Genomic DNA, 22,593 nt, shown 5'->3' on the forward strand with positions numbered 1-22,593 from the left:
GCCAGCAGCCGTCCCCACAACGAGTCACATGATCAGTCACGTGTCACACCTGCAATAGAGACGATGACATCATAGCCTTGGAGAGGACGAGAGGAACCTAATGGAACCGGATCCAGAACACTTCCCGTAGACCACCTCCCAACGGGTTCAGACCAGGGACCCCGTAGATCACCTCCCAACAGGTTCAGACCAGGGACCCCGTAGACCACCTCTCTATGGAAGTGGACCAGGAACCCTGTAGACCACCTCTCTATGGAAGTGGACCAGGAACCCTGTAGACCACCTCTCTATGGAAGTGGACCAGGAACCCTGTAGACCACCTCTCTATGGAAGTGGACCAGGAACCCTGTAGACCACCTCTCTATGGAAGTGGACCGGGAACCCTGTAGACCACCTCTCTATGGAAGTGGACCGGGAACCCTGTAGACCACCTCTCTATGGAAGTGGACCAGGAACCCTGTAGACCACCTCTCTATGGAAGTGGACCGGGAACCCTGTAGACCACCTCTCTATGGAAGTGGACCGGGAACCCTGTAGACCACCTCTCTATGGAAGTGGACCGGGAACCCTGTAGACCACCTCTCTATGGAAGTGGACCGGGAACCCTGTAGACCACCTCTCTATGGAAGTGGACCGGGAACCCTGTAGACCACCTCTCTATGGAAGTGGACCGGGAACCCTGTAGACCACCTCTCTATGGAAGTGGACCGGGAACCCTGTAGACCACCTCTCTATGGAAGTGGACCGGGAACCCTGTAGACCACCTCTCTATGGAAGTGGACCAGGAACCCTGTAGACCACCTCTCTATGGAAGTGGACCAGGAACCCTGTAGACCACCTCTCTATGGAAGTGGACCGGGAACCCTGTAGACCACCTCTCTATGGAAGTGGACCGGGAACCCTGTAGACCACCTCTCTATGGAAGTGGACCGGGAACCCTGTAGACCACCTCTCTATGGAAGTGGACCGGGAACCCTGTAGACCACCTCTCTATGGAAGTGGACCGGGAACCCTGTAGACCACCTCTCTATGGAAGTGGACCGGGAACCCTGTAGACCACCTCTCTATGGAAGTGGACCGGGAACCCTGTAGACCACCTCTCTATGGAAGTGGACCGGGAACCCTGTAGACCACCTCTCTATGGAAGTGGACCAGGAACCCTGTAGACCACCTCTCTATGGAAGTGGACCAGGAACCCTGTAGACCACCTCTCTATGGAAGTGGACCAGGAACCCTGTAGACCACCTCTCTATGGAAGTGGACCAGGAACCCTGTAGACCACCTCTCTATGGAAGTGGACCAGGAACCTTCTCAGTAGGTCTACATGCAGTCTGTGTTAATGAAAGAAAGATGCGAGTGCAGACTTGTGGTTGTGGTGAAAGAAGCTCGGACTCTGGAAAGACTCCAGGTGTTTCCAGGTGTGCTCCTACCTTCCTCTGGATCTCCCACACGTTGATGAAGTTCTTGCCGAGCTGCGCAGACAGCAGGAACTCCTCGCGGAGGAGGGCGAGGCTCCGGCCCGCGCTGTTGCCGCCGCGGTAGGACAGCAGGCTGGATCCGCTGTGCAGGTCGAATACGGTGCAGTTCCAGAGCTGCGAACCAGCGTCGCTGCTCACAATCACCTCCAGCGGAGCCGCCATGTCGATACGTGAGCAAAACACACGCGCCCAGCTTGTTGACGTCACGTCCGGCGCAGAACGCTATGCACTGTGGGAAATGTAGGAACTGAAAGAAAGATAGCAGGTGCTACAATACCTTTTTTTTATCTGAACAAATTGAGTTTAAATCCTTGTAGAGGTACAATGTAGCAATGAACCTAAGTAAAAATAAGTAAGGTAACATTAGAGACATGGGGCTAAATAAACACAAACAGCAGTGTAAGGCAAAAATAAACAATGGAGCAGATAATTAAAACATAAGGAAATTGGATATAGTTGAAGCTGCGCTTCGAGCACACTTACATTTCAGCAGTCTTAGTGAGGAATCATAAAGTCTGAACTCATTTAGGAAGTTATCAAAGCATGGGCAGAGTTTCTCCATTTACAGCAGTGTTTATGATATTTGGCAAGCAGGACAATTCACTCCATCAGACACTTTCTTGTCAACATTATTATTGTAGTGCAGGACAAAGTCAACATTAAAAGCAGGGAGGTTAGCTATTTTTAGACATAGCCCATTTCTGATGTTCCAAAATTGATTTGAGATGGGGCAAGTAAAAAAGAGGTGTTCTAATGACTCTATAGGGTCAGAACAAAAATCACAGCCTGCCAGGTCAAATTTAAATTGATTATTAAGAAAAACCGCTACTGGATATATTTCATGTCTCGTCTCGTCTTCATGCAGCTTATCCGGGGTCGGGTCGTGGGGGTAGCAGCCTAAGCAGGGAAGCCCAGACTTCCCTCTCCCCAGCCACATTTGCCAACTCTGCGGGGGGATCCCGAGGCGTTCCAAGGCCAGCCGAGAAATATAATCCCTCCAGCATGTCCTGGGTCTTCTCCGGGGTCTCCTCCCTGAGGGACGTGCCTGGATCACCTCACCAGGGAGGTCCAGGAGGCATCCTGACCAGATGCCCGAGCTACCTCAACTGGTTCCTCTCGATGCGGAGGAGCAGCGGCTCTACTCTGATCTCCTCCCGGATGACCGAGCTCCTCACCCTATCTCTAAGGGAGAGCCCGGCCACCCTGCGGAGGAAACTCATTTCAGCCGCCTGTATACGAGATCTCGTTCTTTCGGTCACGACCCACAGCTCATGACCATAGGTGAGGGTAGGAACGTAGATCGACTGGTAAATCGAGAACTCCTCCACTTGAGGCAGGACCTGACTCCCAACCCGGAGAGGACAATCCACCCCATTCCGGCTGAGGACCATGGTCTCAGATTTGGAGGTGCTGATTCTCATCCCAGCCGCTTCACACTCGGCCGCGAATCGCTCAAGTGAGAGCTGGAGATCACGACCAGATGAAGCCAACAGGACCACGTCATCTGCAAAAAAGCAGACACTCAATCCTGAAGCCTCCAAGCTGGATCCCCTCAACACCAGGGTCCCCGCCTCTTGCTGCCGCCCAGATTGCACCCGACCCCTACGGCTCCTCCTGCAGATGGTGAGCCCACGGGAGGTGGGGCCCATGTAACCCTTTCGGGCTGAGCCCGAACGGGCCCCATTGGTGAAGGCCCGTCCACCAGAAACTCGCTCTCGTACCCCACCTCCAGGCCTGGCTCCAGAGGGGGGTCCCGGTAACCCGCACCCAGGCAAGGGAACATTTCCGCCCAGGTTTGTGTTCATCATAGAGGTCTATGAGCTGTGCTTGGTCTGGTCCCTCCCCTAGACACCTGTTTGCCGCAGGTGACCCTACCAGGGGCATAAAGCCCCAGACAACATAGCTGCTAGGATCTAGAAGTGTGCTAAATCTAGACACCGATTTTTATCAAAGGCTCTAGGGATATGAAACCACATGGAGTTGGGCAGTGACATATAAGCTTTTAGCCATTTTAAATGAAATGAACCAAGTAGCTTCAAAATCTAAAGCTTTAACACCACCTTTATTATAATCTCTAGTTGCGATCTCCTCAAATAGTGGGTTTTATTCCTCCATAAAAATTGAAAAAAGTATTAGCAAAGCCAACTCGATCATTTATCAGAGATAAATTCAGAATGACATGGATAAATCAATTTGGACACCCCCTCGACTTTAGATAAAAGAACTCGTCCAAAAATTGTAAGATCCCTTACTCATCAATGACTCAGAGATTTTTTCATCTCTATTAAATGTTTATCAATATTAGCCTCTTCTCTCTTTGTAAGGTCTTTTGAAATACTTAATCTATTTCAATCTAAGGCGCTAAGGTGAGAGAGAAGGCGCTAACGCGAGACTCGGCGAGATTTGGCAGGATCAACATGGTGCACTACTGAAGTAAACAAAACCTTTATTACCAGGCTAACGGTAAGAAATTAAACGAATAATTTAAAACAGTTAAAAACTCCAATCACACCAACCCGTTCACTCTGGATAACAACGAAGAAGATCTCACCAGCCCGATAGAGGTAATCGAAGAAAGCTTCCAGTGGATCGTAATGGGGAAAACCAGTAACACCGCGGCGACGGCGTCCAAAACCGGTTCCACCTCCAATAGAGTTCGCCCAGCGGATTCCCCCGAAGTAACCTCGCCAGGTTCTCCAACAGGTAGTGTTACAACGGATATCCTAATCTCCATCGACGGGAAGTTATCCAGCCTAGACACCAGGCTTTCCTTGCTGGAAGTTCTATACCAGGAGTTCCAGTCGTTAAAGCACAGTCTAGAATACAGCCAGCAGCAGGTAGAAGCTTTTGCTACGGAGAACAACGCGCTTAGAGACTCTGTTAGGACTCTGACGGATGGAGTATGCCGACTAACAGAGGAAAATAAAAAAATGAAAGAATTAGTCTTAGATATCCAGGCCGTAGCATGAGAGATAACTTAGTTATTTCAGGGCTCCCTGAGCAGCCAGAGGAAGACGCAGAGGTAACCATGAAAGAATTCATCCGATCCCACCTTAAGCTTCCAGAGGAAAAAGGTAAAAGCCATCTCCTTTCACCGTGTTCATCGCATGGGGAGAAAAACATCGGAGGGCAGACCAAGACCAATAGTTGCTAAATTCGTGCTACACAAAGAAAAAGAAGAGGTGAAGCGCTGTGGGAGACAGCTCCGTGGGACTCATATCAGCATCAGTTCCCCAGAGAGATCCTGGAGCGTCGTAAGATCTTGTTCCCCATCAGGAGGAAATTCCGGAGGAGGTATTGTAATTGTTATTTTATTCATTCATTTACCTTTTTTACTTTTATTTTTCTTTTTTTTGTCTGTTTTTGAATATTGTCACTATCCTACTTATGTCTTGTTGTATTTTTTCAGTACTTTATATTGTTTTGCAAATACTGTAACTTTAGCAGCTTAGACACGCCTTTCTTTTCTCTCTCTTTTTTTCCTCCTTTCATTTCCTCTTTTTTTCCTCTTTCCCTGCCAGGTCCAGCTCGGCCGTATCAAGACTGACGATGATTGCAAAATGATAAAAGGAAAAAAAAAAAAAATTAAATTAAATAATTATCATTATAATATTCAGATTATCAAGGGCAGCTATATACATGAGATGTCTCCCTTGACAAAGCAAATCTGTCTGGCAAACAATGGCACGCAGATTGTTGTTCTGTATGCTGAGATGCTGGACAGGACAGGTTAAAAAAGAAAAAAAATGAAATAGTTAATCTCAGATGTTTTACCTCAGATTTAACTAACGGAGGCGAGAGAAGTCTCAGTACAAGAATGGATTGGGAGTAGTTCACATTTAATATTGAGCGACAGACCAGACACATAAAAAAAAAAGAAAAAAGAGATTTTAGGGCTATGTCAACCACACTTTTATCTTTTAAGAAAATTACAGCGTCATCAGCAAACTGACCTATTTTAATATCCTTGTTAAACATGGTAATACCATGTAATTTAAAGTTTTTAGTAATTGTCACAGGTTCTTTTGATTCCCGATAATTCTCCACTGCTAAAGGAACAGAATGCCAGGACAAGGGTCAAAGGTATGAAAGTTCTTTTATTAAAAGTCCCAGGATAAAAAAAAAAGTGTCTTCTCCCATTAAAACAATTAAAACTTGTCCCACACTCAAGAAGGGGAGGGGATCCACTGTAGACAAGGTGTGGGCATGTTCTCCATGGGGAACCAGCTCACTCACACAACAGCTAGATGTGCCGACTTTCCTTTACTAAGCTGTTTCAGTCGCATTGTATCAGGCTGGTGATACCTGCTGCACCTCTCCAGTCCAACACCAAGTCTTCTCTGTGTCCTGGTTCACTTGAGTAGTCCCCATTGGTCTCAGTGCTAGTCTTCCTTAAGGCCAGTACCAGTTCTCCCTGGTAATTCCATACCTGCTCCCTTTTATTCTGTGTTCTAGCCAATCTCATGGCAGGGAGGGGGAATGCCAGCTGTGGCTAATCAGTTAATCAGTGTCCTTGCCCATAAAGTTAAAACTATCACAAAAACCATGAAAAAAGATATAAAACCAAGGTAAAATATCCATATAACCAAGTAAAAAGATATAAAACCAAAGTAAAATATCTATATAACCAAAGTAAAAAGATATAAAACCAAAATAGAGCAAGACTTCCTGATTGAGTTCTGTCCACTTTTGACATAATCAGCAAAGTAAGAATTTGGGTGGTCAAATGAACAACTTGGGTGAGATTGGACATCCTTGACGAATGCCTCTTGACACAGCAAAGCTAGAGGTCATTTCCGTGCCTGGGGATCCTGAGCTACTTATGTCTGTATAAAACATCTTTGTTAAATCACAAAATTTTGGCCCAAAACCCCTATTTTTTTATTTTTATTTTTTTTTTTTAGTTTCTACAAAAAAAGCAATGTTCTAACAAATCAAACGCCTTATGAAAATCAAGGAATAAAATCAAACCATCACTGTCAATAAATTGATTATAATCCAGCATATGTAGAATCAATCTTGTATGATAATGTATATTCCATCCTTTTATAAAAGCTGATTGACATTCGTTATTTACATAAGCTAGACCCCTATTTAAATGATTTGTAAAAACAAAGAGCTAATAATTTTTAATCTGTACGCAGTAAGGTAATGGGTCTCCAATTTTCTAACAATAAGGGATCCTTGCTGGTTTTAGGAATAAGGGTGATGAGACCACACTTCATTGTGGGGGAGAGATTTTGGTTTGAAACACATTCCAGAAGGGCATCATATAACAACAATCTAATATCTTTCCAGAAAAAAAACATAAAAATCAGCAGTCAGCCCATCAAGGCTTGGTGATTTGCCCTTTGCCATCTGGAGGATTGCTTTATCTAACTCATCAATTTAAAGATCCTCTTCCATTATGTTTTTAAATCTGGGTCAATCGTATCAGTGTGTTCTTTTACTACCAAATAGTCATTTACAGCTTGTTTCAGAATACTTGGAACAATATAAATTACTATAAACACTTCTAATTGTTTGACTTATTAGCTCAGGGTCATCTGTAGTAGTGCCATTAATGTTTAATCTGGAAAATGTCTTTTTATGTTGTCTCAACAGTTTTAAAGCTTGTTTACCTAGCTTTATTGATCTGACATTAAATTTGAACTATTCCCATTTGCTTAGGGCTGAAGTTTCAAGAAGAGAGATGCTCTTAATGAGGTTCCTTACTCCAAACAGAATTCTTCATTGTGGAGCAGATTACCATTAAATTTCCAGGTAGAATTAGAAGGGGATTTAAATTTATTCAGGGAGCGTACCAGGGCAACTGAACACATCTCATAATATTGTTTGTCATATTATGTGGGATTAACCGGTAATCTAGCCATGAACACTGGCCGTTGTTAGAAGAATTAAACCAAGTGAATTGCCTGATGTTGAGGTTTCTCAGTCTCCAACAGTCTGTCAGCATAACACTGGAAACAAAATTATTGAAAATGTCAACAAGATGGTGTTGTCTTCTAGATGGAATAAACGGAATTTTCTGGAATCACATTAAAATCACTTCAGACAATAACCTGTTCAGTCAAATACTTCATGTTTTATCCTCTCACCAAGGTCTGCATAAAATATTTTGTTTATTGCTCTGCTGTTGTACCCATACACATACTAATAAATATCCGGCATTGATTTCCTCTACTACCATTAGCCAATGACCATGTTTATCTGTAGCATGGTCCACAATAGACCCCGGAAACCTGTTAAACAAAATCATAACCCCTGCTGAACGAGATGTACCATGACTACAGAATAAGGTGTCTCCCCATTGAAGTTTCCAAAATTGCACATCCTCACATGACAAATGAGTTTCTTGCAAGACAAAACAGTTGGCTTTCTGCAGCTTACAGTATAAGACTATAACGTTATTTTTTAGCCCCCTGGTATTTAGCGATAACAAGGATAACATAATCAACACGTATGCACAGACATGTCAAGAACGATGTGCAGGAGTGAGTAAACTAACTCAGCCAGTAACGGTCACATATGAAGTGTAATAGCCTTTTATACCATAAACAGTATAACAAACTGTAAAAGAAAAAAGAAAAAGTCAGTCAGGGTCCACTCTTTTGTGAATGAGCATGTAACCCTCCAGGTATGCTCGCTTTCCCCTGCTTCTTGTACCAGCGGCTGCAGCTTGGATCAGGCGAGTCTATCCTCATTGGAGAAATCTTCTTTGAACTTAATGTGCAGATCTTTGTGGACTTTGGCATCCTTGGACTTCACCCAGACCTCATCGCAGACAGTGCGCATGCCGAATTGTATGATGACGGCTCGAGGAACATTGTTGGAGGCTGCAGTGGTGGCTCTTTTCCCAATGCGGTGTGTGTTGTCAACCGTGTCCCTCAGTCGATCAACAGATACAGGAATAATCTTTGTAAGGATGCCGATGACACACTCATGTATGTTCCCATCTTCCTTGTCTGGTAAGCCAATGACTCTTAAATTCCAATGCCTTTTGTAGCGAGCATGGTCTTCACATGAAACTTAGTTTTGCATTCTCCTTATGAAGATGGAAAACTTGCAGGTCAGATATGGTCTTTTTGTTTGTGCCTATGTCAATGCTTTAGCTCCAATACGTTTTTCAATGTTTCCATCTTTTTGTTGAGCTCCTGTACCACACAGACAATGGCGGCAGCAGAGTTACCTTCCGGTTTGTTCTCTTGCATCTTCATCTTCTTTGTAGTTTTGTTCTTAATTAACTCCTCCAATCAACTCCAGAGTCATCCTTTTCAACTTCAAATTCTTCAATAACGTCATCTGTCATGGCTGGTGGAGAGACGCAGATGGAGATGGAGATAAAGAGTAAAGGCTGGTTTATTTCTTGAGCCGCAGGAACACAGGACACTTGGCAACCAGGGGAGAGACTAACACAATGAATCTGCAACATAGAACTGAAACCGAGGGTATAAATACACTGAACACAACAAGACACAGGTGAAACAAATCTACTAAATGAACCCAGGTGAACTAAATCAGCAGGAACAAAAGCTAAACAAGACATGAGGGAGCTTAACAGGAAAAACAACATGTACATGTACAACATGTACATGTACAACATGTACATGTACACAGAGTGATTGTTTTTGCGCAGAATGATTTTTTCCCTGCTACTCCCGCCTTTGCTTCGCTGGCTTAGTAGCACTAGAATGATTGGTGGGAAAATTCCAGGGTCTCGTCAATCAATGACCACTCAATGAGCATTGGACTTGGCTTACCACAAATAATAGTAAAAAAAGAAGGCCGCCACCGCCGCCATTGGCTGTGGGAATATAGTGTAGCCTACAACATCCGGGTAAACTTTGCCAGGCTGAAACCTTCCGGTGAAAAATATCCCGGTCAGATGATAGCTGGCTGTGGTAAACTGAGCCCTTCTAATGTCCATAGGAACATATATTATTAATGACTCAGGAGATTGATGCTGGACGTGCTGACGTTGCGGTAACGTATTGTGTCATTTTCTGTTTCCCCAGCGTGTGTCACTGCGGATTGCTACGAGCCGTTGGCTCCTTTAACTTCTTTCTAACTTCTATCTATTGTTAACCAACCACTCGCTTTAGCGCACAATATCTTCCCAAACCACTGTTCTATATATTGCATTTATTTTTGGGATCTTTGGCTTTCTGTTTACTGACTTAAACAGCTCAAGCACTCGGTTTTAGCATGGCTGCTAGCTCTCTTCCCACACCCCGGTCCCCTGCCTTTTCTTGCTCGGTGTGTCTGATGTTTAGCTACTCCTCCGCCTCCTTTAGTGATAACGGTAGGTGTATTAAGTGTAGCAGCTTGGCAGCCTTGGAGGCGAGGCTCTGTGAGTTAGAAGCCCAGCTCCGCACTCAGTTAGGGAAGCAGTTAGTCAGCAAGCCCCCATTAGCCAGTGCGGAGCTACCAGCCAGGGCAGCTAGCCCACCTAGCGGTCCCTCAGCAGTTCCCGCGCAGCCGGGAGCCGAGGCGGGCTGGACGACGGTCAGGCGGAAGCGTAGCCCCAAACCAAAACCCACTGGCCACCACAGACCTGTTCACGTTTCTAACAGATTTTCCCTGCTCGGCGACACACCCGCTGAGGCAGAAACCCTGATTATAGGTAGTTCCATAGTCAGAAACGTGGCTCTAGAGACACCGGGGACCATAGTCAAATGCATTCCTGGGGCCAGAGCGGGCCACGTCGAATCGTATTTGAAACTGCTGGCTAAGGCTAAACGTAAATACCGTAAGATTGTAATTCACGTCGGCGGTAACGACACCCGGTTACGCCAATCGGAGGTCACTAAAATTAATGTTGCTTCAGTGTGTAACTTTGCCAAGAGCATGTCGGACTCCGTAGTTTTCTCTGGTCCCTTGCCAAATTTAATCAGCGATGACATGTTTAGCCGCATGTCATCCTTCAACCGCTGGTTGTCTAGGTGGTGTCCCGATAACAACGTGGGTTTTATAGATAACTGGAGCGCTTTTTGGGGAAAGCCTGGTCTTATTAGGAGAGATGGCATCCATCCCACGTTGGATGGAGCCGCTCTCTTATCTAGCAATATAGACTCTTTTATTAGTCAGCTAAATTGACAACTCAGGGTTGGGACCAGGAGGCAGAATTGTAGTCCTACACACTTTTCTGCAGCTTCCCACCTGCTGCCGCCCACCCAAAACCCCATTCTGACCTTATACAACTCCCCAGCAGTAAGAATTAAACAACACAAAAACACTTCTGGGGTTAATCGTGAAAACCTCATAAAAATAAAAACAATGGATCTAATAAAATCTGAAAATAAGACAATAAAGTGTGGCCTACTGAATATCAGATCCCTCCCAAATAAGTCTTTATTAGTCAATGACTTGATAGGTGATCACCACATTGATTTATTCTGTCTTACGGAAACCTGGTTACAGCAAGAGGATTATGTTAGTATTAATGAAGCTACGCCAGCTAACTATTTAAACTTTCACATTCCTAGAACTACAGGCAGAGGAGGAGGTGTTGCAGCTATTTTTCAGTCAGAATTATTAATTAGTCCTAAGCTCAAAACTAACTATAAATCCTTTGAATTCCTGACATTAAATTTATCTCATCCAAAATGGAATTGAGAGAAACCGCTCCTTTTAGCATTAGTGTATCGCCCACCTGGACCTTACTCCGAGTTTCTGACCCAATTCTCTGATCTCTTGTCTGAGTTAGTGCTGACTACTGATAAGGTCATTGTACTAGGTGATTTTAATATTCATGTTGACCATGAAAATGATAGTTTAAACATTTCCTTTAGCTCTATTCTAAACTCAATTGGGTTTTCACAAAATGTCAATGGAGCCACTAACTCTCATGGTCATACTCTTGATCTGGTTCTAACATCTGGTATTGAGACTGATAAGCTCAAAGTATTTCCTCAAAACCCTGTCTTGTCCGATCACTTCTTATTAACCTTTGAATTCACTTTATTTGATTACTCACTGACCAAAAATAAATTCTACTATAGTAGATGTTTATCAGACAATAATATTACAAAATTTAAACAATCAATTGAATCAATTTTTTCACATCTACCATGTGTTAGCATGACTGAGAGTCCCCCTTTAAGCCTTACTCCTGCTCAGATTGATCAACATGCTGATACTATAACAGCTTCAATGCGTACAACCTTGGATAATGTTGCTCCCCTAAAGAAGAAGAAATTAGGTAAGATTATGAAGGCTCCCTGGTTTAATTCCCAGCTTCGAGCTCTAAAACAGGCGTCAAGGCGTTTGGAAAACAGATGGCGTTCATCAGGACTAGAGGAGTCTCGCTTAACCTGGAAAGAAAGTTTAATTGTATACAAAAAAGCCTTACGTACGGCAAGAACAGCTTATTATTCATCATTGATAGAGGAAAACAAAAACAACCCTCGGTTTCTTTTCAGCACTGTAGCTAGGCTTACTAGGAGCCGGAGCGCTGAGGAGCCATGTATTCCTTTCTCACTTAGCTGTGATGATTTCATGTATTTTTTCAGGAATAAAATTGATACTATTAGAGATCAAATCCACAATATTCTTCCTTCTACCTATAATGTTGAGCCTGTTGTGGTCTCCGAAGCATCCTTAGAACCAGGATCTGACTTGTGTCTCAATAGTTTCTGTCCTGTCCAACCCTCTGAATTAACTAAAATAATAGCTTCATCTAAACCATCCACCTGTATCTTAGACCCTCTCCCAACGAGCCTCTTTAAGGACATTTTCCCTTTAATTAATACATCACTACTAAATCTTATCAATATGTCTTTAGTGACAGGATATGTACCACAATCATTTAAAACTGCTGTAATCAAGCCTTTACTTAAAAAGCAATCTCTGGATCCAGAGGTGATAGCAAATTATAGACCTATATCTAACCTCCCGTTTATGTCCAAAATTCTGGAGAAAATAGTTTCCGCTCAGCTACATGCCCACCTGAGCAGAAATAATTTATGCGAGGAGTTTCAGTCAGGATTTAGAGCTCATCATAGCACTGAGACGGCATTGGTGAAAGTTACTAATGACCTTCTTATGGCCTCAGACAAAGGACTTGTGTCCGTACTTATCTTGCTTGATCTTAGTGCTGCATTTGATACAGTCGATCATAACATTCTGTTACAGAGACTAGAACAGGTGGTTGGAATTACAGGTACAGCGTTAAGCTGGTTTAAATCATATTTATCTGATAGACTTCAGTTCGTTCATGTAAATGACAAGTCCTCCTCCCAAACTACAGTAAGTCATGGAGTTCCTCAAGGTTCTGTACTTGGACCAATACTCTTCACACTATATATGCTCCCTTTAGGCAAAATTATTAGACAGCATGGAATAAACTTTCATTGTTATGCAGATGATACTCAACTATACTTATCCTTTAAACCAGATGAAACAAATCAGCCCAATAGGCTACAAAATTGTCTCATAGACATAAAGACTTGGATGTCTAGAAATTTTCTCCTCTTAAACTCAGATAAGACTGAAGTAATTCTCGTTGGATCTGAAAAACTCAGGGCTAAATTTTCCAGTTTTGTAATGAACCTGGATAGCATTACTTTAGCTTCCAGTGCTACAGTGAGAAACCTTGGAGTAATATTTGACCCTGACCTGTCCTTTGGCCCACATATTAAGCAGGTTACTAAAACAGCCTTCTTTCATTTACGTAATATAGCCAAAATTAGGGACATTCTGTCTCGGAGTGATGCAGAAAAACTGGTTCACGCTTTTGTTACTTCGAGACTAGATTACTGTAACTCTCTATTACTGGGCTGTCCTAAATATGCCCTGAAAAGCCTTCAGCTGATCCAGAATTCTGCAGCCAGAGTCCTGACCAGAACCAGCAGGAGAGATCATATTTCTCCAGTTTTAGCCTCTCTTCATTGGCTGCCTGTTGAATCTAGAATAGAATTTAAAATCCTTCTCCTTACATATAAAGCCCTCCACAACCAGGCACCACTATATATCAAAGACCTCATTGTTCCTTATATACCAAGCAGAGTACTTCGTTCGCAGACTACAGGCTTACTTGTGGTTCCTAGAGTCTCAAAGAGCCGAGCAGGAGGCAGAGCCTTTGGTTATCAGGCCCCTCTCTTATGGAATAAGCTCCCAGTTAGTGTTAGGGAAGCAGACACCCTCCCCACCTTTAAGACTAGGCTGAAGACTTATCTTTTTGATAAGTCCTATAGCTAGGGATGGTTAGCATCCCTTAGTTATGCTGCTATAGGTTTAGACTGCTGAGGGACATTTCCTGATACACTGAGCTTCTTTCTTTTTCTCTTTATCTCTTTCTTTTACCCCCCCCCCCCCCCATATATATTTAAAATAAAATAATAAAATAACTGTCATTGAAGAAATAAAGATTAGCGTTCATTGAGCAAATACGCCCCCTGCTGTCCCAGTAAAGTTGGAACCAGTTGAACAATGACAGAATAATCCGGTGGCCCAGACACTAGCTAGCATGCAGAGTAGTCCGAGTCCAACCAATGCGGCCGCACAATCATACACAGTAAATAACCCAAACTCTAAGAAGATATTTTAGATTGTTTTAGGTTATTTAGTTTTAGGTTATTAAAATGTAGCCAGCATCATTATCCCGGTGCTATTTGCACTAGGGCCCCTTTGCCGTCCGAATTACTGCCTGAAGGGAAAAAAAAAAATGCTATAATAGAAATATTTTGCAAGCTTTTTAAAATATGTATTTCTTAAAATTCTAACATTTTTGTAATGTCTAATAAACACTTAGACCAGACATGGCCTATTTCAGCATTTATTTGTGACAAAGGCAACAACGGCAGAGACCAACGACATAAACCAACAGCATTGACCAACAACAGAAAGCAACGACATTAGCCAATCAGAAGGTAAAGACGTGCAGCGAAATACGAAGTCTACATATGCAGCAAACCCAAATGCAACAACATACATGTACAACATTTACATCATCCAACATTTATATGTGCAATAAATACATATGCAACAGATACATGTACATATACAACATGTACATATACAACATGTACATGTTGTATATGTACATATACAACATGTACATGTACAACATGTACATGTTGTATATGTACATATACAACATGTACATGTACAACATGTACATATACAACATGTACATACGCAATATTGACACATACAAAAAGCAACAACACTTGTCAAAAACATTAGGCCGTAGACATGTACAAAAGACACATTGGAACAACATAAACCAACAACATGTACACATATTACATGTACTTTTTTTTTTACACAAACGGAACCCCATAGAGCCAGCATCATATGTTTATGTCTATGTGTATGGTGTCTGTGTATATGTCTATGTATATGCTGTCTGTGTATATCTATGTGTACGATGTCTATGTGTATAACTGTGTATGATGTCTATATATATGATATCTATGTGTATGTCCATGTATATTGTCTATGTGTATGATATCTATGTGTATGATGTCTATGATGTGTATGTCTATGATGTCTATGTGTATTATGTGTCTGTGTATGATGTCTATGATGTTTATGTCCATGTCTGTGTATATTATGTCTATGTGTATGTCTATGTTTATGATGTCTATAATGTCTATGTGTATGATATCTATGTGTATTATGTGTCTGTGTATGATGTCTATGATGTTTATGTCCATGTCTGTGTATATTATGTCTATGTGTATGTCTATGTTTATGATGTCTATAATGTCTATGTGTATGATATCTATGTGTATTATGTGTATGTGTATTGTGTCTATGATGTCTATGTGTATGATGTAACCCATGTCTCCAAATAATCTGGGAGTTTTTCACTGCTCCCCGCCGCAATCACGTGCCCTGCCACAAGTGGCGCTATCATAAAAATGGCTGCGGCCTCACTAACATCCTGTCACCATTGCCCTGCTCCACGGCTGGACTCGTGTGCTGGATGACTCCACAAACTCCGCCAGAACTCCCTGAAAACTAAACCAAAGCTTTTCAAACTCAATGGTCAGGTTTTTACCACCCCCCCAGAATCCTCTTCAAGAGGTGGTGAGCTGGATTTGGTAGGACTTTTTTTTTTTTTTTTTTGTTTTGATGTTTTTTCTCCGAACTCCGGACACCTTTAGTTTTGATAAAATGAACTTTGCGGTTCCTCCAAGGATCGTAACTAAAAACTGGACTCTGCGTTTCCCTCAAGGATCGTAAATAAAACTGAACTTTTGCGTCTTCCTACCAGGATCGTAATAAGAAGACTGAACAAAAATCCAAAAGGGAAAAAATCCTTTTGGGTACAACTGAACTGAACTGGGGAAAAAAGCTTGAAAAAAAGGTTTCTTGAAAGTGTTTTTTTTTTGTGTGTCTCATTTCTTGGTTGTCCTGTTTACAAATATAATTTAACTGTGCCTTATTTAGTTTTTTAATGCAATACAATTATCCTTAACTTTAATCTTCCTGCCTCCTGTCTTCATTCATTCACCACACAAGCTCCCATAGCGAATCTGGTCTTCTGTTCACCCATTCCATCCATTGCAATACTTAGTCCCAACACTCTTAATTTAATTTAAGCGTTACATTTGGTGAGCTAGCCAGGAGCTTGGTTCATGAATGAATATTGATTTTTTATTTATTTATTCTGAGTGAAAATTGTTATATTTGGTCCAGTGAAATTATGGAGTTATTTTAAAATTCTGGGGTTGATATCACAAAGAGTGTCATTGTTTCTGGTGTAACTAACACTGAAATAGATGGTGAAATTCTTAATATCTTGAAACAATATGGTAAATTTAAAAAAGTATTTATTGATGATGAAAAAAGCCCGATGTACAAAAACCTGATCATTGAGTATCAATGCAATTCTGCTTTTGCGGAGCTAAAGAAAATACTGCCGTACACGCATATCTCAGAGAATTACCCTGAACTAAAATATTGCGTTACAGTACCTGAAATTGAAAAACCAAAAATTGAAAGCACAGTCCCAGTCATGGTTCCATCAGCTCCTGACTACATGAAAGAACTGAAACATATAGCAAGACGGAGTGGTCAAAAGTTTGAAACTGTTTTACAAGGTTTGCTTTTTCAAATAAATGAACACTTGGAAACTATGGAGGGAGAGACACCTAGTGGTCAAAATGAACCAGGGGCCACTTCGATGCCCACTGTGAGCTCAGCAGCATCCTCCTTGCCTGGCCAGCAGGAGGGGCTAGCTGGAGCAACAGCTCAACAACAGACACACACACTGCATCAGGCAGTTCCCGATCTGACCACAGGGACCACTGTTCCCATCTCAACGACTCTCTCTCACCCATTCTCAATTAAATCCACCTGAAATTAAAAAGGTTGTTGTGGAACACATTGTAAGAACAGAAGAACTTACCACACACTCGATACCCACCTTGAGACTCCGTCCATTCTCTGGAAAAACACCTAAGCCTGAAAAAGAAAGCGACTACGACACATGGAGAGCACACATTGAACTGTTATTGGCAGATGTAAACTTACCTCCAATTCAAATCACAAGGAAAATACTGGAAAGCTTGTTGTCCCCTGCTGCAGATGTGGTGAAGGGCTTGCCAGTGGACACCTCACCTACAATCTATTTACGAGTACTGGGCTCCGCCTACTCCACCGTACAGGATGGGGAAGAACTATTCGCACAGTTTCTCAACACTCTACAGGATCCTGGCGAAAAACCTTCCAGTTACCTTCAACGACTGCTAAAGTCATTAAATACTGTTGTACAGAGAGGCGGAGTTGCAGCAGCAGACGTTAACAAGCACTTACTGAGACAGTTCTGCAGAGGGTGCTGGGACAATGGCATAATTATGAAACTTGATCTTGAACAAAACAGACAGAATCCCCCATCATTCGCCGAGCTGCTTCTTCTCGTGCGGACAGAGGAAGACCGACAGTTGGCAAAGGAGAGCTTAATGAAAAAGCATATGGGCTCCTTCAAGCAGCAAGCTGTACTCCACTCTCAAACCTGCTCTTCCTGCGGCCACACTGACAGCAACACTTCTTCCATCGATGAACTAAAAGAACAAGTAAAGAAGTTGCAGCAGCAAATGTCGGCACTTCTAGCCAAAACCACAAGCACCCCTGTGAAGACAAACCCCCGCAATAGAACCTCCACACCTCAGTCTCAATATGGCAACTCACAGAGCACCAGACCTTGAGCCGGTTTGTGCTTTAAATGTGGAGAGGATGGGCACATCGCTACCTCCTGCACCCAGCCAGCAAATACAGCACTGGTAAAGCAGAAAAAGACTCGCCTGCAAGAAAGACAAGCACAGTGGGATGTGAACAATAATCACCAGTCAAACTGAATTCAGCCTCTACTGAGGGACAAGCAGAGGCTACCACAAATCAATGTCCCAATCAAAAAGATCATAAGCACTTCAACTCACTGCCAAAAGGACTGGTTGGAACAAAATGCACTGCTCAGATAATCATCAATGGAACACCAATCAACTGTTTACTGGACACAGGCTCACAAGTAACCACTATACCAGAGTCATTTTTCAGAGCTTATCTGTCGGATCATGCACTTCACCCTCTGGGTGACATCCTCGAAGTCGAAGGGGCAAACGGGCAAGCCGTGCCTTACCTGGGCTATGTCCATCTTGATGTCACCTTTCCACCTGACTTCCTGGGCGTGCCGATAGATGTAGCCACATTGGCTCTGGTGGTGCCAGACCTCAAGATCCACCCGCCATTCATCCTGGTGGGCACACCTTGGATTCTGTGTACGCCCTGTCCAGCGAGCAGAAGCCTGATTTCCATCCTGTTCCCTATGGCTATCGTGCTGTCCAAAAAGTACTGGAGCACAGGCGCATCATGAGCAGTGAGGAACACCATGGATTTGTCCGATTGAACAGCCTCACTCCACAACTCATTCCTGCTGGAGAAACCATTCTTCTTGAAGGCATTGCAGTTGCACATTCCCTACAAAGTGAAAAAGCAGTGATCATTGAACAGCCCACAACTTTCCACTTACCTGGCGGACTTATGGTGCAGTCTTGCCTCGTCGATTTCACTTGTCAGCATCCAAATCTCCTTCCAGTACCCGTAAAGAATGAATCAGATCATGACCTGTACTTACCTCCTCGAGCTATGTTGGCTGAAATCAGTGCCTTCCAGTCTGTCTCCTGTGCTGCACAGGCCTCTCCAAAGTCCATGCCATCTGTCTCATCTGAACCGTTGTTCAACTACAACTTTGAAAACTCACCCATCACCCCTGAATGGAAAGACAGGATCATTGCAAGGCTAAACAGCATCCCAGAAGTCTTTGCAAAGCACGAGTTGGACTTTGGCAGAACAGATAAGGTAAAGCACCAAATTAAGCTCCTGGACCCAACACCGTTCAAACATAGACCGCGACCTATCCATCCCCAAGATGTGGATGCCGTATGACAACATCTCCAGGAATTGCTCGAGTCCGGCGTGATTCGAGAATCCAAGTCTCCTTTCGCCTCACCTATCGTGGTCGTCAGGAAAAAGAACGGCAGCGTCAGGCTCTGTATTGACTACAGGAAGCTTAATTTACAGACAATCAAGGATGCATATGCTTTACCCAAACTCGAGGACACCTTCACAGCACTCACCGGATCTCAGTGGTTTTCTGTATTGGATTTAAAATCAGGATACTACCAAATCGAAATGGATGAGAAGGACAAAGCGAAAACTGCCTTTGTGTGCCCCCTCGGCTTTTGGGAGTTTAATCGCCTACCCCAAGGAGTCACCAATGCGCCTTCAACGTTTCAACGCTTGATGGAGAAATGTGTCGGAGAGATGAACCTGAAAGAAGTGCTTGTATTTATAGACGACCTCATTGTCTTCGCACCAACTTTGGAGGAGCATGAGGAGAGATTGATGAGAGTCCTGAATCGTCCAAAAGACTTTGGATTGAAACTCTCGGTGGAGAAATGCACTTTCTTTCAAACCTCCGTACGTTACCTGGGACATGTAGTCTCGAAGAACAGCGTTGAAACAGATCCTGCCAAAATTGAAGCCCTGAGATCCTGGCCTCCTCCCAAGACACTCAAAGAACTCCGGTCATTCCTCGGTTTTGCCGGATACTACAGAAGATTTGTTAAAGATTACTCAACAATCGTGAAACCTCTCCATGAACTCACCTCCGGATATCCACCATCACAAAAAAGGTTGAAGCCTTTGGTCAAGCCTGAAGAATATCTCAATCCGAAAGAGCCATTTGGTGGTCGCTGGACATCTGCCTGTCAACATGCATTTGAATCAATAAAAGAGAAACTTACCTCAGCTCCAGCCCTTGCCTTTGCCAACCCTCAGAAGCCTTACCTGCTACACACCGACGCCAGTTCCACCGGGCTAGGTGCTGTACTGTACCAGGAACAGGAAGGCCATCAGAGTCATCGCCTATGCCAGCCGGGGCATGTCCCGAAGCGAGTCCAGGTATCCAGCACACAAACTGGAATTTTTAGCCTTGAAGTGGGCTGTAACAGAGAAGTTCAACGACTATCTCAACGGGACGAGTTTCACCGTCGTCACCGACAGTAATCCCCTTACCTACCTGCTCACTTCTGCTAAACTCAACGCGACAAGCTATCGCTGGTTGATGATGATGATGTTTATGTGCATGATGTCTGTATATTATGTCAATGTGTATGATATCTGTGTATGATGTCTAAGTGTATATCTATGTGTATGACGTCTATGTGTATGTCTGTATATGTTGTTTATCTGTATGTCTATGTGTATATCTATGTGTATGATGTCTATATATATGCCTATGTGTATGATGTCTATGTGTATGATGTCTATTATGTTTATGTGTATGATGTATATGTGCATGATGTCTATGAATTTGATGTCTATGTGTATGATGTATATGTGCATGATGTCTATGAATTTGATGTCTATGTGTATGATGTCTATGTATATGTCTATGTGTATGTCTATGTGTATGATGTCTATGATGTTTATGTGCATGATATCTTTGTGTATGATGTCTATGTGTATGATGTCTATGTGTATTGTGTCTATGAATTTGATGTCTATGTGTATGATGTTTATTATGTTTATGTGTATGATGTTTATGTGTATGGTGTCTATGTGTATGATGTCTATGTGTATGATATCTATGTGTATGATGTCTGTGTATGATATCTATGTGTATGATGTCTATGTGTATGATGTCTATGTGTATGGTGTCTATGTGTATGGTGTTTATGTGTATGATGTCTATGTGTATGGTGTCTATGTGTATGATGTCTAAGTGTATTGTGTCTATGTGTATGATGTCTATGTGTATGGTGTCTGTATGTATGATGTCTAAGTGTATTGTGTCTATGTGCATGATGTCTATGTGTATGGTGTCTATGTGTATGATGTCTAAGTGTATTGTGTCTATGTGTATGATGTCTATGTGTATGATGTCTAAGTGTATTGTGTCTATGTGTATGATGTCTATGTGTATGATGTCTACGTGTATGGTGTCTATGTGTATGATGTCTAAGTGTATTGTGTCTATGTGTATGATGTCTATGTGTATGGTGTCTGTATGTATGATGTCTAAGTGTATTGTGTCTATGTGTATGATGTCTATGTGTATGATGTCTACGTGTATGATGTCTACGTGTATGGTGTCTACGTGTATGATGTCTATGTGTATGATGTCTATGTGTATGATGTCTATGTGTATGGTGTCTATGTGTATGATGTCTGTGTGTATGATATCTATGTGTATGATGTCTGTGTATGATATCTATGTGTATGATGTCTATGTGTATGATGTCTATGTGTATGATATCTATGTGTATGATGTCTGTATGATGTCTATGTGTATGATATCTATGTGTATGATGTCTGTGTATGATATCTATGTGTATGATGTCTATGTGTATGATGTCTATGTGTATGATATCTATGTGTATGATGTCTGTATGATGTCTATGTGCATGATATCTATGTGTATGATGTCTGTGTATTTTGTCTATGTGTATGATGTCTATGTGTATTGTGTCTATGTGTATGATGTCTATGTGTATGATTTCTGTGTGTATTGTGTCTATGTGTATGATGTCTATGTGTATGATTTCTGTGTGTATTGTGTCTATGTGTATGATGTCTATGTGTATGATTTCTGTGTGTATTGTGTCTATGTGTATGATGTCTATGTGTATTGTGTCTATGTGTATGATGTCTATGTGTATGATGTCTGCGTGTATGATGTCTAAGTGTATTGTGTCTATGTGTATGATGTCTATGTGTATAATGTCTATGTGTATGGTGTCTATGTGTATGATGTCTAAGTGTATGATGTCTATGTGTATGATGTCTATGTGTATGGTGTCTATGTGTATGATGTCTAAGTGTATTGTGTCTATGTGTATGATGTCTATGTGTATTGTGTCTATGTGTATGATGTCTACGTGTATTGTGTCTATGTGTATGGTGTTTATGTGTATGATGTCTATGTGTATTGTGTCTATGTGTATGATGTCTATGTGTATGGTGTTTATGTGTATGGTGTTTATGTGTATGATGTCTATGTGTATGATGTCTAAGTGTATGATGTCTAAGTGTATTGTGTCTATGTGTATGATGTCTATGTGTATGATGTCTAAGTGTATTGTGTCTATGTGTATGATGTCTATGTGTATGATGTCTAAGTGTATTGTGTCTATGTGTATCATGTCTATGTGTATGATGTCTATGTGTATGGTGTCTGTATGTATGATGTCTATGTGTATTGTGTCTATGTGTATGATGTCTATGTGTATGATGTCTGCGTGTATGATGTCTAAGTGTATTGTGTCTATGTGTATGATGTCTATGTGTATGATGTCTAAGTGTATTGTGTCTATCTGTATGATGTCTATGTGTATTGTGTCTATGTGTATGATGTCTATGTGTATGGTGTTTGTGTATGATGTCTATGTGTATGATGTCTATGTGTATGGTGTCTATGTGTATGATGTCTAAGTGTATTGTGTCTATGTGTATGATATCTATGTGTATGATGTCTAAGTGTATGATATCTATGTGTATGGTGTCTATGTGTATGATGTCTATGTGTATGATGTCTAAGTGTATGATATCTATGTGTATGGTGTCTATGTGTATGGTGTTTATGTGTATGATGTCTATGTGTATG

At 42.2% G+C, this 22,593-nt stretch overlaps 1 protein-coding gene across 1 annotated transcript in view; it reads right to left on the minus strand.

Annotated features, from left to right (window-relative positions):
• Positions 1-1,640, minus strand: part of wdr18 (WD repeat domain 18) — a gene marked incomplete at its 5' end in the record, with an annotated part of 57,408 nt that extends 55,768 nt beyond the window's left edge. The window contains one exon of the mRNA XM_079244525.1: positions 1,431-1,640. Within this exon, the coding sequence (XP_079100651.1) occupies positions 1,431-1,640 (210 nt within the window). The remainder of the gene's footprint in view (positions 1-1,430) is intronic.
• Between the last annotated feature and the right edge of the window lie 20,953 nt (positions 1,641-22,593).

The sequence above is a fragment of the Telmatherina bonti genome (assembly GCF_933228915.1).
Source record: "Telmatherina bonti genome assembly, chromosome: 8".
In the NCBI taxonomy this organism is placed as follows: Eukaryota; Metazoa; Chordata; class Actinopteri; order Atheriniformes; family Telmatherinidae; genus Telmatherina; species Telmatherina bonti.